Consider the following 18654-nt stretch of genomic DNA (forward strand, 5'->3'; position numbering starts at 1 on the left):
TCACATTTGTCCTGCTCTCGAGTCCACTTGCTTTGCGGATTACACAAATTTCTGGCTTGGAACGATTCGATGCGCTTTGTCGATTTCAATGGGAATGTATGTGCGTACTTTCTTTTAGAATAAGGTCAGAAATCAAACCCAAGAAGTAAGAAATTTTTAAATTTAAAAATGACTAAAGGCCTATATTTATTATTTTACATGACATTTTACTCACTATTACATTTCAGTTCCGTTCTTTCTTAATTTTCAGGCTATTTTGACCATATTTCCCATCAATCCGCTTTCAATGCATTTTAGCTAATTACCCAGACGGAGGCGGAGAAGGAGCTGCGAAATAGCCATTACCCAAGGAATTCCCGCTGAGACGGTGCTCAGTTGTAAATAGTTTAATTACGAATAAAAGCAAAAATCGCTGGCTAATTGGAAAATATTGAGTAAATAAGCACCACCCACCCATCCGCCTTCCGAATATGGCTTAAAATGTCCTGGGCACACGGGTCGTATACGCAATGCTAAGAGCACAGCAGGGGACTCACCGAAATTGCATTGAGATTTGTGGCGCAATTACAATTTGTCCTAGAAATTGATACGTTTTTATGGCTTTCTGCGAAAAATGGCGGCTAATTGTGCTCATGACGTCAGTCGTCATTAGTGTGGCATTAAGTTCGTGGAAAGCCATTGGCATCGCAGCGATACCATGGCCAACGAATGCAGCTGCAAGCTGGGGACGTCATGGTAAATGGCTATATTCATACTCACCACGGGCCATCGATCATAAATCAGGCCCTAATGACATGACTCGTAACACCAAAACATGCCCAAAGCGTGCCCAGGCCAATCTCGATGGCCTGACACTGGCGCGTCAACGCACCGGAACAGGTTAATAAATTTCCCAGTGGTCTAATCACAGGCCAAGCAGCTCATTTGGATATTCGGCATCTGGCATATGGAATCTGCACATATGGCCACAAGGAGGATATGGATAGGCGACTCGGTGCGATTCGATTCGATTTTGGTCGGCTGTGCCACCAAGACAAGTTCAGCTATAAATCATCATCGCGGTAGGCAAAATAAGGCAAAACAAAGACACCAAACTAAACATGCAGTTGGCCGGACCGAAATAAAAAGAAAAATAATAAATAAAAACGAGGCACCCAACCAGTTTAGCCCACACCTACTCCACACACACAGAGGCACACTGACTTCCCACCGAAAAAATGCATAGGCGAAAACATTTTTGTAGTTGTTAGAGCGACGAAAAAAAAAAAAACAAAAACCATATACATATAACCAAAACAACAATAAAAAATGGAAAATCACGATTCTTATGCAGGTTTTCGGAGATTTTTCCCACCAACAAGTTTTCGTTTGGGATTTTTTCATCTCTTTTAATTGATTCTGCGCATGAGAAAAACGCAGTGCAATGTGCACTTGAGATTCAGATGAACTTATGTGGCGTCAGATATCAGCAACTTGGCCAACAACAATGGCAGCGGCAAGTGGAAGCCACTAACTGGCAGCATAAATATGCATTTATAATTAGAAGTTGGCCACAGGGCGAATTTGCTCAGAGGAGCAGAGACGAAAGCTGAGAAGATTTACGACCAAGACACGCGGCTGTCTTTTGGCCAGAATCGAATCCGTGGGGGGATGTGTGAGTGGGTGTCATGCACAGGCCCAAAATAGCATCTGGATGAAATACCAATGGGATAGAGGTAATGGGATGACAATAAGTTTAAATCATGTTTGTTTATTACAGGAACAAATTTAGATCGGAATAGATCTCTGACATAGACTTCCTATAGATACTCTTAACTTAGTTAATGGATAACAACAATGATTTAGTCTTAAATTAAAGAACATTGTGGAGAAGTATTGTCGTATATTTTTGGACACTTCTGGTTAGCACTATTATTTTAGCCACAACTGTTAGCACTTGCCTTTCACAAACATTCGTATGTATGTGCATATGGTAACACACATATACATACGTACATACATATGCAAGTGCGCCGGGAAGAGTCGTAAAATCGGCAAAGAATGTTGCTCGCTCTTCTGGCGCAGCTTCTACTCTCTCCTGCGGTCTCTTTCGCTCTCGCTGCGATGACACACTTTTCGACATATGTAAGTAGGTGAGCAAACGATCACCTGCGCTTGTGTGCGTGCGTGTGTGCCAGTGTTTGTTTGTTTGCTGGCACTTCAAGCACAAACATACGTTCTCCATTCTACGCTTCGCTGCATTGAAATTTCTTTTTTCGCTTTCTTTTCGATCGGATAGTGCCCCCTCTCTTTCTCTTTTCTTCTGTCTAGCGTTTGTTCTGTACTCTTACTCGTTCGCTCTCTCTCTGTCTGTCGCTCTGTTGACGTCAGCAGCGACTGCGGTGCTATATGTTATATGGGTCACCGTGACTTTTTGGTTCTTGGAGAAAACTGGTAGTACGAGTCTTCTGCTTCTTCTTCTGCTTGTTCTTCTTCTTCTCCTGGCCGAGGAAAGTGACGATCGATCGAAAGCGAATGCGTTTGGGTTTGCTTGTCTCACCTTTGCTCGTTTTCTTCGCTCTCTCGTATCCAGTTGGAAATTCTTTTCGGTTCTTTTGGGGTCAGGTTCAGGCTGTTAGAAAGGCATTTCCTCATTGGCCTTTAGTACGTATGATCAATTCAATTATGTAAAAGCATAGCCAAAAAAAGCTAAACAAACAAACAAGCTACAATATAAAGCCTGCTGCGAAAGGTGAATGAAACTTAATGAATGCCAGCAACAACAGTAAACAGGTGAGTCGCTGCATTGCTTAGTGATTTTCACTTGCTGCCGCTGCTGACGTTTGTTGTTGTTTTTGTTGTTATTGTTGTTGCGAGCGTGCCTGTGGAATTCGCAAATTGTTATGAGTAAAACTACAACAAAAACAAACCTCCACCGAAAGAGAAATAAGACAAAAATAAAGAAATACATACAAAGACGACGTAAAGATTACACAAGCGCAGCGTCGTCAATTTGTGAGCGGGTGAGAGGGGGCTGTGTGGGGGATGGTTGATGGGAAGAGTGAAGGGGCATTAGAAACAACACAACAACACTCCTCGCTGCAATCAAGAAAGCTCTCCCAAAGGCAGCGACTGCGACTGCGGCACAGGCAGAAGCAGAAGCAGCGGCTGCACAGAGAGAGCCACGATCAGCTGCAGACGGTACACTGGGAAAAACTATAGCAATCTGAACTTTTATAATTAATATTAGTAAATATAGAAGAGTTTATCATTAGCTCCATTGGGAAAGTATGATTGCCTTAGCTCAGAAATCCAGAAATACAGCTATAGGACACCAAAAAGTATGCTTTATAAACTCAAACAAATTCAAAATTCCTTTAACGACATCAGCACACCTTACATATATATTCGGAACCTCCATCCAATGGATCCCGTTTACTAAAAATCCACACTAATATGCTGGACTTTTATCTTTTTTTCGGTGTAGAGAAATTTATCATTTCACTGCAGCACAGGCGCTGCAACAGAGACGTCGGCAGCAAGCTCTCGCTGTTTCAACAGCTGCTGATCGCAGTGCTCTCTTGTTTTGACAGCTCTCTCTCTGCTCATCGCTGCCGGCGTCGGCGCTGGCACCGCTGCCGCTGCCTCTGCCGAGCGAGGCCTGGCCACAAAAACAACACCACAGCTTTTCGAAATTAGTTCTAGTGAGTCTGTGAAAGTGTGAGCGACTGCGAGGCGCGATCAATTGGCAAACAACCGCAAGCGGATCAACTGCTCCACACGCCACGCCACGCCGAAAATCGCCCAATAAATATATATAAAAGCGGACTAGCCACCAACAACAAAAATATCCACATCACGTGCAACATGTCGCATCAGTGCAGCTGCGGTCGCGACCTCAACAACAACTACGTCTCGTACACGAACGCCTACGCCAATGCGAATGCATCTCTGGACCGCGAGGCGGCCACCAGCGGCAAGTCCGGCGGTCCGCCCCGCGCCCAGCTGACGGCCAAGGTGATGTTCGGCACGGTGGGCGCCATCAAGGAGCTGCGCGACAAGGAGCAGCAACAGCAGCAGCAGCGGCAGGCGGCACGAGCGGGCGAAAGGCGCAACTGAGAGGCAGCGCGAGGACGGGGGCAGGGCGGGACGGGGCGGGACGAACGGTCGCTGGAGCGGTCGAGTGCTGTGCTGTGGATTGTCGGCGGGGGATCTCTGGCTGATCGGAGGAAGGATAACACGGAGATTTGGATTTGTATATGACACAAAGAATTCGCGCCACTTTAAGGATCTAAAGGATTCGAGTTCAGTGTGATCGCAAAGAATTCGCGTAGTTCCCAAGATTCCAATGGGTAATCCAAATAGTTCGATTCGTATGACCCGAATGGGTGATCCCCGGATCACGTTAGAGGCTTCAAAGTGTTGGCAGGGGACAGGGCAATCTGTGTTTACGACATTCCTTCTCAACAATAACTATCCAAAAAAACAGAAAACAACAAAAAAAGTAAAAACCAGTACATCACATATTTATACACATAATTTTTTTTGTCTGCCACACTATCTCTAACTCTCTCCATCTCCTGTAAGCTTCAGCAGAACTCAATGAATCAATGTAAATTGTTTATTGCATATACATATTTATATACATACACACACAACATAGTGCAATACTTTAGCTATACACGAAACACAAAAAACACACGCCTAGCTGTAAGTTTGTTTTATTTTGTAAGTGCACACGCATACACACTCACTCATCTTACAATGTTGTTTAAATTTGTTTTGTTGTTCACGAGCCCCGCGATTTTTGGGCTGCGAGTGAGTAGTCTGGATGCTTCCAGATAACTCCAGGTGCCTCCAGGTGCAGCTCAAAACGCAGGGCACGTAGCCCACACACTAAACACACCCCCACACCATGTAAACCATATAAACATAACTATGCCTATGCGTAATCTTTAATCTTTAATACCATCTATACTATTGTTACTACTCTAATAATCATATTGTATGTGCCGCACGAGGAGAGGAAACTCAAAATTGTGCCCCAAATGGGTGGATGGTGTTTGCTCAAGTGATTCGTACTAAAATGGCAGCGGAACGCGATTAAACGCAGAGTGAAGTGCTGTAAGTGGCGAATGTTTCGAAAGAGAGAATTTAGTTTAGAGAGCGGAGCATCTACAATATATTTATTATACCTATGAAATAATGTTAAACTGTATGTCTACTTGTACATCTATTTATAGAGCTAATCCCAACAAAGGCGAATAAAAATCGAACTTTTAATAAAAACTGAAAATGGAAGAAACTTTTCGACTGCCGCGATTTCAATTACCCCGACAATGGACTGTAGACTGTCGAGTGGGGGCGGGTTTTTGGGGGCAAACCCTTTTCTTCTGCCGGTCGTCTGCCTGTGAAAGTAAGAAATAAGAGGGGCAGCAAAAAAAAAAAAATACACAACATTCAAATAAATTATAAATTACACTGGGTAGCGAGGGGGAAACGTAAAATATGCGAAACGAAAGCGAACTCTACGGCCAGAAGGCAGCGCCAAAGGCAACCTCGTGTATTATTTTATTATTCCAGCGATTCTTTTCGTATTCTGTCGCCGTCTCGCACTCTTTATCGCCCTCTCTTCTAATTACGAAGCACTCCGGGTCCGCCTGTCACTGTGTGCGTGAGCGGACCACACACTCACACTCATACTCGCACTGGCACTCGCCGCTTCTTACGCTCGTAACAGTGACCCAGTCTCGAGCTTGTGGCTCCCAAAGAGCCGCAGCTGTCGTCATCGCCGCTGGGACAGCAGTTCCATTCCGATTCCACTTAACGCCCACGCCGCCCCCTCACCACGCCTCCCCCTTTGGGACTCAAAGTCAGAGCTTTTGGGGTTTTTTATGCATACACTTTCGCAGGGTGCTAGACAGTTCCAAACCTTGAAAGCCAATACATATTTAAAGGCTATTATAAAACTTTTTGGTTTTTCCGAGAATTTTGATATTCGATTGCCAATAGCAGGTGATATCTGATAACGAATATATATTTTATTATATATTCTTGCACACTCAATTTTAATCCATCGAAATTATGTTCTCTTCTCTTTCATTGAAATATGAACTAAAGAAAAGGTATCTGTCATTCGACTTTTTGTGCTCCATCTCTCGTTTCCATTCTTATCCCCCATTTTGGAGGGCGCTCACAGTTCAATTGAATCCAATTGACCAAGTGCGTGGCTCTTGTCAAGCAAATACATTTGCTTACGTATACTTAATTTACGTGGCGTATACGTAATGCAACGCCCACCAATGCACCGCTCCACCGTCGGATGTGGATTACTAGCCAGTCGGATTGGGAATGGGTAATGGGGAATGCTAATTGAGCCCATTTAGAGTGCTCTCCTCTGCATTATATTTTACCTTTGACTCTGTCTACGGGCAAATTGCTGCAGCTGCGGCGCAGTTGATGATCCAACTCTACGGTTTAGCCCGATTCTCAACCGATTTCATCACCGATTTCGATCTGATAACATTACGTGTAAGTGCAGCTAAAAGCACTCGACAAGCGGCGAGAATCCGGGGATTAGTCAAAAGTGTGGGGAAATATCAAGCTCATGAGTAAGCGGTTTGAAATCTCGGGATCTTCGTAGTTCAATAGTATTACCCCAAACAATTTGGAATTACTGTATGTTTCTAGCTATAACTATCAGTAATAAATTGTTGGCTTGTTTTAGGAAGACATATATTATTTGAAGTACTCATTGTTTTTGAATTTTCTTTCCGGGAAGTACATATAAGAATTGAAGATGCGTGTTTATTTCTATGCGCACGCAATTGGAAATTCCCTCTAATTTGAGTTACGTCCGCATACAAGCTCGAAAATATTGAAAACATCTGAGTGTGCTCAAGAATTTGAAATATTTGTGAAGTTTCTTTATACTTTACTTGGAAAGGAATTTACTAGATCTTAACATAGAGCTATCATACCTAGTTCATTGCTATGTGTGGCATAACATCACCCAGATCCCCTAGTGCACTCGACTCTCGACGACCAACGGTGTCAAAACTCTTTGCCAGCGGCACTATTTCCATACCCACTTCTATTTTAAGACATTTTGCATTGCTGATGTCATTTGTTTTCTATGCATATTCTGCGTTTATTTTCGCTGGGTTCCGTTCGGTCCAGTCCATAGGTATAAGTATAGTTTGCTCGATTTCCATCTTGGGGCCGGGAGCTATAGCTATAGCGATTGTTATTGTTATTGTTGTCACATGCTGGGGCTGATACATCACATCTTAATTCGCGAGGTGCAATTTTTACGGATGACCCATGTGATCCCGACGTGGCTAAGAGTAAAAGCCACCTCTTGCCCGCCGGTAACAACATTTCTTTGTTGATTATTCTTTTTTTTTACTTCTCGAGTGTGCTTCGGCTTCCTGCTCTTTCGCTCTGCCTGACTTTTTCACTTTTTCTTGCATGCGCTTGTGGCAAGAACTTTCTCTTCTAATTGAAAGCAGTTCGATGGCGGCGGGCGATAAGCCGGCGGAGCGGTCCGTAAAAAGGGGCAGCGGTCCGCTGAGCAAAGCATCCAGCTGGGCATCTTTTGATGTGGAGCTGGTTGGACGGTTGGTCGGTCGGGTGACCAGTGGATCCAGATGAATGGCGATCGGATCGCATAGTGAGACATTTCTTATATTTCTGCTTTAATGGGAACTTTATGCAGCCGCAAGGCATTTTATCTCTCTCGCTTCGATTTGAATACGGAAAGAGGCGACGGCGATAAGCGCCAGCAAGTTGAAAATAAATAATAAATATTTAAGAGTAGAATCGGGGTGTTGGGGCTGGAAAAAAGCTGGAAAAAAAACAACAGCTACTACTCGGGCGGGCAGTGAATGAAAGCCAGCGGAGAACTGGTCGCTTGCCTGGAAGACTCTTTTTTTCGAGTTGACGTTGGTGCTTTTTTATCTCAAAGTGGGTTTTTTTCAGTTTTTTTTTTTTTCATTTTGGTGAAGCTGTGGCATGTCTCGGGCTTTGCGACTCGGCATCTTTGCTTCTTTGGCTTCTAATGGCAGCCGTGAGGTGAGAATCGATTTAGTTCGGTTTACGACGATCCCAGATACAAACGCGAAAAAGTTTTCGTTTCGGTGTGTGTTGTGCGGCGGACTTGCGACTTCCTAGATCTTTGCCAGGAGTCGCCTCCAGGAAAATAAGTCACAGATCAACTACCAAATCGTAGAACCAGCAGTGAAAGTTACCGGCTAATTGCGGCAGGTGTTAATCACGGCAATTACGAACTACAAATTGCGCACACCGCACTTGGGGTAAATCAATTTCCGTTTTTGCGCAAAAGATCATCCAACAAATTGATTATTATTAATGGCCGGAGTGCCACAGTTGGCTAAGTGAGCGTTACAGCCAAGTTACCAGCCAAAGCCGGTGGTCTGTAAAATTTCACTAGGCCCGCGATTTCCTGGCGGCTATTATTATATTATATATTACATGTAGGTGGCTTTGGAGGCGCGGACCCTTGAACGAGGAAGAGAAAAACGTACTTATGCAATCCCAAAGCCTTCAGACTAATTGCATAATTTTTGGAAAATCAAATGCGTTGTTCATGTGCCAGTGCTTGGATTTAAACTTTACAACAATATATGTAGATAGCATTAAATCTAGCTAGCTGCAGATCTATGTACTTGTGGCACCAAGTAGCCTAGGGTCTATTGGACAGTGCACAAATTGTTGGTAGTGAGCAGTTACCATAAAATACCTATTGCATATAGACTGGCAATCTTGACGCCTGTTATGCGGTCATTGAAGCATATAAAGTACTCCGCATTGCAGCCAAATAAGTAAAGTAATCAAATTAAACAACAGAATAGCCAGACAATGAAATAACATAAATAGAGTTATTAACTTTTAATGCGATATTTGGGAAAAATGCAACGAATTTAAAGCTTTCCGTGGCCTTCGCTTATTTAAATACACAGCTGTTAAAAAATACTTATTTTCGTTTCAAAATTTGGCACCACATAAAATAATTTTAAATCCCAATTAACTCAATCAACTGTCGACTAAAAAGCGTATTCAAATAAATACCATCTCGAAAATCACTCGGCCAAAACAAAATGAAATAAACAAAACTGCACAAAAAGTGAACTGCAACAAAAAGCGCAGGAAAAAGAGAATAAAACGGTTAGGCGATAATAAGTTGCAGTTGAAGTGCATTTTTTTATTATTGTAATTAGCTGTGGGCAGCTTAAAAAGTCGAAATTAAATAATAGCAAGCTTTTCGCTGTTATTTATTACTTTTTCGCTGTTATACTCGTTAGTTGTTGCCATTGCTTATGTAATCGCATCGCTGAAATCGCAAAAGATATTGATATTGATATTGGCGACCCAAAACCACGTAACTTTATTGATAATTATGCTTAATTGACCCCTTATCGAGCTTAAGTATTTATTGTTGCAACCCTTTGCCCTTTTGCCCTTTTGACATAATTTTTATATTATTTATTTAACATAATATTTATGTGTTCGAAAAATATTTAAGAAGAATACTACCCATCTAGTTAATTTTGAATATATTGAAAAATGAAAATCTGTGGAGCCTACAATCTAACTGAAGAATGCGTACATATGACTTATTTACCCCAAACCCAATGACAACATGCTGCTCCTCCTTGGAGCACAAGATTCCTTGTGCCACCTATTCTCCCACTGAACTTGACAGCGAATAAACCATTCCAGAAGTCGCCGCTGGAATGTTGCAGCCATCACTTCTGGTGGCGTTGCTGCTCCTGCTGGTGCACTTGGAGAATGCCAGCGGCAAGCCGCCCACCAAGGAGCTGCCTCGCCCGCTGATCCCGCTGCACGACCAGGACCAGGAGGAGGAGCTGCAGCCGGAACTGGAGGCGAAGGCGACATTCCAGAGCACGCGGAATGGACGCTCGCGACGTCCCACTTTGATGGATGTGGCCTTGAAGCAGAGTGTGCGACAGGGTCTCGATGCCATGACCGAGTTGTACGGTCGGATTCAGCCGGAGATGCTGCGCAACGGTGGGTACTTCTTCTCCAGTGCCACTTTTGCCTAACCTTGAATCAACTCCTCGAATTCCCCGAAAGGCCAAACCCTGCAGGACAACCATCCGGCCGCGATGCTGTCCCGCTTCAATGCCCCCACCATGGACTCGGAACGCCGGGAGATGGCCGCCTATGCCACCATCGCCGCAGCGAAGGCCTTTCGCAAAAAGTAAGTTCCACGTACTTGTGGTTGGGTGTGTGTATGGATGTGGGCTGGATACGTGGATTGTGGCGGGTCATAAGTTCATCAGCCGCAAATATGTGGCTATGACATATGAAAAAAGTTATTGGCAAAGCCAATGCGCGTGATTAAAAACCAAAGTGGACTCGAGGGTGGGTCAAGTAGTTGGGGTCATTAAGGTCAACTTAATATACTTACCCTTTGAATAATCAAAACAATGTAGTTCTTGTGAAGTACAGTTTTGTACTTATGTTTTTGTATGTAATATATATATATATATAGTATTAGCTATTTACATTAGTATTTACAAGCCTTCTTATTAAAAATTTTAGCTTATAAACTTTTTTTTTCATATTTTGTTATCTTAAAAACCACTCCATACGAGGCGAAAAAACAATGAACTAGATTTCTTATTCTTTGAATATAGTTATCTTCAAATGTTATGTAGCGAATATTGATTGATGGCTGTGAAGAGTGATTCGTGGAAAAATGCTTAACCAACTTTTCTAACCAAAAAATGAAAGCACCCCTCGCCCCCCGATCGATCACAATAAGTGGGCATGGCCACTCTCGAGTTTGTGACCCCGGGCAATCTAATGCAAAAATATCTACAACTTTGTGTGCAACAAAAAATGTTGGTGAAGACAAAAGGCAATAAAGTAAGCAATATTTGTTGAGTTGAGGACCCCCGCCCCGCCGCCCGAGTGCCCCTGCCTCACCCCCCAAGTGCCCACAATTACCACCGGCAACTTTCTCGCTTGATTAACGAGTTCTACGGCATCCATGGCAGCAGCTCCACAGCCGGCAGAGCTAATGAGTCGGGGCTGGGGATCCGAATGGCCTGGAAGTTGCCTGAAGTGGAAGTGGACACCCCGATGCCGTCCAGTGCCCCCTTGCAAATACCGAATCGTAGCCAAAAACGATGGGAGTCCAACTGCGATTGCTCATGACTAAGAGTCAACTTTCACTTTGACATTGAAATGCCGCATAATTGGCAGACAAGAGCAAGACACCAAAGCCGAATCCAATTTTAATTCCGATCCAAAATCAAAATCCAATACCATATCGGTCCGTATTAAGTGCAGAGCAAGAAAACTCACTGATCAAATTAACAGATTTATGTATTAAGCTTAAAGTATAAAAATCTCAATTATGTATAGATATTTAAAAAGTTATCAAAGGTAAACGAAACTATGATATCATTTCTAGCATACTTTTAGACACCTTTTTAAGTAATTTGAAAAGTATTGAGATTTTTTCGAATATTTATCTGAGAATACGATTTTTTCGCCTGTGTATTCATTTTTCGAATGCTGTTTTAGGATGGGTGAATGTAAATAAAGGCGGTCCGGGTTAAACGACCTCTTTTAGCCGGCCAGCGGAAATGGCAGACGCCAGCATCTCCGACTCCAGCTACATTTCCATTTCCATCTCCGTTTCCAACGACGATTGCTTGCAGTTTTTCCAGTTTTTCCGCTGGCAGCATTTTCACTTTTCACAATCCGTGAAAACCCATGCGATTTTCCGCACACACACACACAAGCAAACACAGAAAAGCGCGTCGGGCCGAGAACTTTCACCTGGGGCAGCCGAAAAGGCAATTTACTCAGGTGATTTCGACTCAGGTGCAATGAGCTCTGACCGCGTCGAATGCAAAGCCGAATGTGCCCGAAATCGCATTTATGTAATTGCAATCAATGGAGCGACAAGGCGACACGAGACGACATCGTCTCCAGAAACAGACAATTGCCAGACAAAAGATGCTGATGATGATGTTGGCCATTAATGGAAAATGCCTTTTGCTCCACTCCGATGTCCACAATCAAATTACGAAATGGCCAACATGTTTGGTTTAATTAAATATCAACAAAAAACCGTCCATCGACCGACGACCGAAACTGATGATCGCTGCCGATGGGGCTCGTTAATGGTGCCAAAAGCAGCATTTAGCCAAATTAGAAGCCAAAGAAAGCGACAGCGTTAGAAAAATATCGCATAGTGTGTGCATACATGGCGTATACACATAACCGTCTGGCACATCTGGCTAGCATCAGATTTGGCATTCGCAATTTGATTACATCAATACGACAATACTGATACAACAATACAAATAAGAAACAGGGAAAGGCAAAGCTTCAGCTGCTGCGACGTCGACTGCGACGCCGACTGAGGCAGCGGCGGTACAACTGATACTGCTGGCGATGAAAAGACAAAAAACAAAGAAACAACGAAAACTGAAACACAAACAACAGGCGACTTTCGTTTTCTACCAGCCAATTCGGCCTCAAGCTTCCCGAAGATATACGAAAGTTTATGTTGTGTATTGTGCTTTTTTATTGCTCTTTTAGGGGGCAATGAACCCAGCGAAAGATACAAAAAAAAATGTATAATGAAAACCCAAGTTGCGGCTGCGCTTTGCGTAGAGATTGCGTATACGCCGCGTGAACCCAAGGCAAAGGGCGCTTGCACCTTTAATGGGCTTTTCTTCGAATAAAACACCGCTTAATACGAAAATTGTGCACACCAATGACAGGCGAACAATGCGCACTAAAGCCTGGGAAAAAAATATGCTTTTCCACTTTCACCTGCTGACAAGCGGGAAAACTGGAAAAACGTGCCGAAACGATTATACACTTGCGCATCCATCCCCTGGGCGATCATCGAAAATGGCATTCAATCATGGCTAATGAACGTGGATGTTCGTGTGTGGAAAAGTGAAAACTCCTAGAAGATTGATCGAAAGATCGCAGGAAATTATATGGCGGACAGGAAGTCGAGTTGGCCAGCACATGTGATCCAGCCAAGAGAAAGTAGAAATGGCGCGTTTTCGACTAAGATCAATTGGTGGGAAGCTCACAATTGTTAAATTACTTTAATTTGCTCAAAAACTGCTTAATTAATAGGTATAATTCAAGTATTACTTTGAATAGGTTTTAAGAACTTACCGAAACTTTTACAAGCAAATTAAATTTTACACCAACTTAACTAAACTGTTGCCGCATGAACTAAACTTAACTAAACTTTTGCCGCATGAACTAAATTCAAAGAGTTGTTTTACATTTTTAACTTTTATGAACATATATATTTAAGAATAAATTCAGAATGAAAAAATATTTGTACAAGTTTGGAAAAGCTTTTAGGAAATTCCCTTTTTCTATACGCCATAAAGTTAGTCACGTTTTAAAAGTAATGCCAGAAACAATTAATCATATAATAGAGTTCCCATATCACACACTTTTGCTTGGTTATCAACACGCATTATAACCATAAAACCCCAGAGCAAGTGTGTTCCATGACCCAGTGATTATACCCCTCGGGACTGAAACGAAATGGAAACTGACGAAAAAAGAGTTGCTAATAAACGCGGCAAATGGAAAGCAAAAGCGGTTAAATTAAAGCCAGCGGCTGCTCACAGATTTCTTGTGCGTTTTTCCAACGGTAGTGGTCTTATAATTCGCTGGTGGATCCCAGTTGGATCCACCGAGTCGCCGAGTGGCGAACTCGTTTCCAACATCCAACAGCCACGCAGTCGAGCGTTTTATAAATAGAAGCCAGCGGCTCGAGCAGTCGGCACTCGATCACGAAATTTGAGCGCAGCCATGTCGTGTGCTCCTCACCTGGTGGCGGGATGATGGTGCCGGGAGGTCCTGGCACCGTCATCCCACTGCCCACTGACCCGTCTGCATCATTGGCCTCGATCTCTTTACTCGACAGCTTCCAGCACATCGATGAGCTGGCCCGCCAGTCGCACACGCAGCGAATCTCGCTGCGCCGGACCGCCTTGGAGGGACTCTGTCCGCCGCGGGATCCGCCGCCCTGCATGCCCGCCTCGGAGCGGTACCGCACCCACGACGGCACCTGCAACAACAAACGCCGGCCGAGATGGGGAGCCGCCCAGATGCCCTTCAACCGCTTCCTGCCGCCGGAGTACGGCGATGGTGTGGACACGGTTCGGAGTTCCGCCGATGGCAGCACCTTGTCCTCGTCGCGATTCGTCAGCCTTCTGGTGCATGGAGCGCGGGAGGGAGACGCACCGCTCACCCTGATGATCGCCCAGTGGGGTCAGATGCTAGACCACGACATGACCTCAACGGCTCAGCCGCGGTAAGTGGAAGCTATGGGATAATATGAAATGTATATTGATAACATATATGATGTTTGGTATTACGACAGTTCCATCAATGGTTCCATACCCAGTTGCTGTGGCGGCAAGGACTTCCATCCCGCCTGCTTTCCCATCAAAGTGCCACTGGACGATCCTTGGCTGGCGCCGCTCAAGGTGCGCTGCTTGGAGTTCCTGCGTTCGGCTCCTGCCCAGCGACGCGACTGCGTGCTGTCCTGGCGGGAGCAGACCAACCAGGTGACCTCCTACATCGACGCCTCGCCCATTTACTCGAACAGCGCCAAGTCCTCGGACAATGCGAGAGTTTTCCGGCACGGTCTGCTCGTTTATGGGCGCGGTGATCCCGCCGAGGATGTGTGCCAACGCGGAGCGATTGCCACCAAGTGCATTCGTTCCGGAGATGGACGCAGTGGTGAGCAGCCGGGATTGCTGGCCATGCACCACGTCTGGGTGGGCGAACACAATCGGATTGCAATGGAGCTGAGCGAACTGAATCCCCACTGGAGCGACGAGAAGGTATACCAAGAAACGCGCAGGATTGTGGGCGCCATGTTCCAGCACATCACCTTCCGCGAGTTCCTGCCCGTCATTCTGGGCAGGGAGGTGGTCAAGCTCTTCGATCTGGAGCTGATGCCCTCCGGCTACTACGAACGTTATAGTTCAAAGGTCAATCCCACGGTTGCCAATGCCTTTGCAGCCGCCGCCTTCCGTTTTGGCCACTCGCTGGTCCAGAATTCCTACACCCGCTGCGATCGTCATCACAATGTGATTAATAACAGTGAGTCTGGAGCTGGATTAAGCCACTTGAGATATATGTTATTAACTTTGGATGTCCTCTAAAAGATGTCAGCCTGCATGAGGAGTTTCAGCGAGGTGACATTGGTTCGGCGGGCTCACTGCATCGTCTTATACGCGGCTTGGCCTCGCAAAGGGCTCTGAAGAGGGATGAGTTCATCACCCCCGAGCTGACCAATCACCTGTTTCAAACACCTGGCTTTCCATTTGGCTTGGACCTGGCTGCCATCAACATCCAACGGGGCAGGGATCATGGCATTGCTCCGTATAGCGCTTGGCGAGTGCCTTGTGGTCTAAGTCCCATTCTCAGTTGGGATGACTTCGGTATGTTGTGACCAAGTTCATCTTTAAAGTGCTCACCTTCTCGTTTCCATTTCAGCCAACGTAGTGGGTCCGGAGTCCGCCAAGCGCATTGGCCACGCCTATCGCAGCGTCCACGACATCGATCTGTTTGTGGGCGGAATCGCGGAGCGTCCTGTGGTGGGTGGCCTGGTGGGTCCCACTTTCGCCTGCATCATCGCCCAGCAGTTCAGTAACTCAAGGCGGGGTGACCGCTTTTGGTACGAGAATGGTGGCTTCGAGAGCTCCTTCACGCCCGCCCAACTGCACTCTGTGCGCCGCGTGTCCTTTGCCCAAGTTCTCTGCCGCACGGTGGGTGGTGGCACCCTCCAGCCCCACATATTCATTCCAGCGGAGTTCGAGGACAACGAGCGACAGACCTGTGGTGTGGGCAGTCTAAGTCCCATCGATCTGAGTCCGTGGTTGGAGCAAGATCCCTTCCACAATCAACAGGTGCCCGAACAGGTCTTCACCATTGGGCAACCCGAGTTGGGATCGGTTCAGGTCATAAAGGAGGACAAGGCGGGCTTCTCAAACCGGGTAAAACCCATCAAGCCACAGGTGGAGGTCAGTCCCTCGTCCGTCAGCGGCTTCCATCGACCCACCAACGGAAACTCGACCAAAGTTAGTGACAAACTTGACCTGAGACGCAAGACGGTGACCAAAAAGAACAGTACCAACAACCGACAACAGACCACTAGAAAACCCGTGGGTGGAGTCAACAACAAGCTGGACAAGTCCCCCAAAATCACTTTAAACATCAAGAGCGTAAATCTGAGAAGACCAGAGGGATCGGGACCCAAAAGAAGGGTGATCATCAACAATGTGCCCGTAGAGCTACGAAGCTCCGGAGGTAATGCCACGGCTGAGGAGACAGAACCAGGAAATTTGACAGACGAAGACGACGAGTTTCACGAGGACGCAGACGAAGTGGTGGACATGGAGGAAGTAGTGGAAGTGAGGGCTAGCAAGGATGATCCATCAAAACTGACCAAGACGGACTTAAACCAAAACAGAAATGACTCGAAGACAAATGAAACAGAACAGACCAAAAAGAACACTTCCATTGAACCCATGGACAAGTCTACTGATGAACCGGAAACTAAAAGACGTGACGCCAGAAAGATGGAACCTCATCCAGCGGGAAAAAACCCGGACAAGACAGCAGACTCTAGACTATTGCACATCCAACGCAACCGTACCGTTACCCCGAGAGACATCCACACCAGCTCCACCGCGAGCTTGGAACGCTCCACGCGACAGACCAAGGCACCTAAGGTTAGTAAGCCAACCAAAAGGGCCGTGGAACTGAGACAGTACCAGAACAGACCGCTCTACGAGAGACCCCAAAAAGTGGTGGTCAACGGACCGAACGCCGACCAGTACGAGATTGAGATCAACATACGACAGACTAACAAGAATCCCGCATCACGACCATCGACTTCTGACTACGCGGAATACACGACTGCCAACAAACCGAACTACGCACCACACTACATGGACTACGCCAGTACCACGCCAATTCCATTGCCCAGCTATGGCTACCATCAACCGATTGCGGAGATCAGTAACCAGGGAGTGAGGACGAAGCCACCGACCATCATTTATCTGAACGACAACGACGACCGACGGACCACAACGCGGGCACCGAACATCTTCCAGAACTTTCTGACCTTCGCCACGAACAGTTTCAATCCCTTGGGGATTCGACGACCCATGCCCACGACTCCATCTCCGATCTCGCAGAGCCACAAGGAGCCAGCCCAGTTCGAGAACAATGTGGTTCACAGTCCGATCAGTAACTCGCACATACTGACTGGGGGTCCATCCGCCTCATACTCCCCGCGACCGCCCTCGGTGCACTCGTATCCGGTGGCCACCAGTTCCCAGATTGGCGGCCATCCCGGATCAGGGTTCCTGCATGCTTCCAGCAGCGCAGTGAGTGCGGGGCACTTTGGCAGCATTTCGGGAGTGGCAACTGCCAATGGTGCGGACAGCACTTTTAGCTTCAACATACGGCCACGTCCCAGTCCGGACTTGGGTCCAGTAGTTAGCTCCTATCCAAGACCGGTTTCAAGTCAGGGCGGAGGTTCCTCCTACAGGCCCGACTACGCTCCTGCCCAAAACCAACTGTACTATGACAGAGAACTGATCACTGACCGAAATCCCAGCCCATTTTCCGGATCAAGTTCCGCCCAAAGACCACATCAACAGACATTCTACGGACGGACACCCGAACTCAAGGAAGTGGGCAACAACAGCAACGAACTGACCCATACGGAGCACAAACTGTACCTACAGGACTACGACTATGTCAGCAGAACGCTTTCCAACCTGACCACGGACGAGAGCCACCAACCTGATGACGACACCGATTACGTATACGACGAAGACATGCCCAGCAATGACCTGGACAAGACGGAGACCCGAAAGGAGACGGACCTCAACGAATTGACCACCAAGAAGTTCGACCAGGACGGCTACATGCGACCACAATTGATGCGAGACGCGACCCACATCTCGACCGGACACAACGTGAACTCACTGGACGACAACTACGTAATGCCCATGCTGGAGAACAAGACGCGGACAAGCTACGTGACTGAGGTGCCCAAGCCCATGCTGTCCACCTCCAGTCGAAGTGTGACGAACAGCAAGGTGACCGTTTTTCCGGACAGCCTAGGGAAGCAGTTGGCCAACGGCATCCTTGCGGACGAGACGACGGACGACTACGTGGACGCGAATGGGAACACCGAGGCGCGGCTAAAGGCGCAGAAGCTAAAGCAACTGGCCAGTGTGGCGTTCGCACCAATTACCGTACTGACCAAACCGGACAGACCGGACAACTGGGTGATCTACAATAAGGCCAGCGAGGAGCCACCACTGCCACAACCGCCTGCCGTCAATATGGATGTGGCGCCCACGGGAGAGGTGCCCACTCCGATCAAGAACTTCAACAATGCTTGGCTAAAGCAGGATCTAAAGGCTCGGCCGGAGACTCCACCTACCAGATCGGAATCCACTAAAAAGGCGGAAGAGGTGACCACGGTGGCGGCAGCGGACAGTATCTAGAAATTCCAAATTAAACCTAGATTGCTTATTTATTTATTTTCAAAGGCAAGAATTCAATCAAACTATCTGTCAATTGTGGTTTCTTATTTCG

The 18654-nt window shown here is 46.3% G+C and overlaps 2 protein-coding genes across 2 annotated transcripts; both read left to right on the top strand.

The window, feature by feature from the left end:
- Nucleotides 1-3671: 3671 nt before the first annotated feature.
- On the top strand, nt 3672-5280 carry LOC6607795. Its single transcript, XM_032722154.1, has one exon. The coding sequence runs from the start codon at nt 3847-3849 to the stop codon at nt 4096-4098; it is 252 nt and encodes an 83-aa protein (XP_032578045.1). The 5' UTR covers nt 3672-3846; the 3' UTR covers nt 4099-5280.
- A 2506-nt stretch (nt 5281-7786) lies between these two features.
- On the top strand, nt 7787-18630 carry LOC6607797. The gene is made up of 7 exons (XM_032721288.1): nt 7787-8294; nt 9721-10029; nt 10096-10222; nt 13949-14338; nt 14408-15135; nt 15201-15476; nt 15532-18630. The coding sequence occupies exons 2-7, from the start codon at nt 9735-9737 to the stop codon at nt 18561-18563; spliced, it is 4848 nt and encodes a 1615-aa protein (XP_032577179.1). The 5' UTR covers nt 7787-8294; nt 9721-9734; the 3' UTR covers nt 18564-18630.
- Nucleotides 18631-18654: the final 24 nt, after the last annotated feature.

Source organism: Drosophila sechellia, chromosome 3R (assembly GCF_004382195.2).
Source record: "Drosophila sechellia strain sech25 chromosome 3R, ASM438219v1, whole genome shotgun sequence".
Lineage (NCBI taxonomy): Eukaryota > Metazoa > Arthropoda > Insecta > Diptera > Drosophilidae > Drosophila > Drosophila sechellia.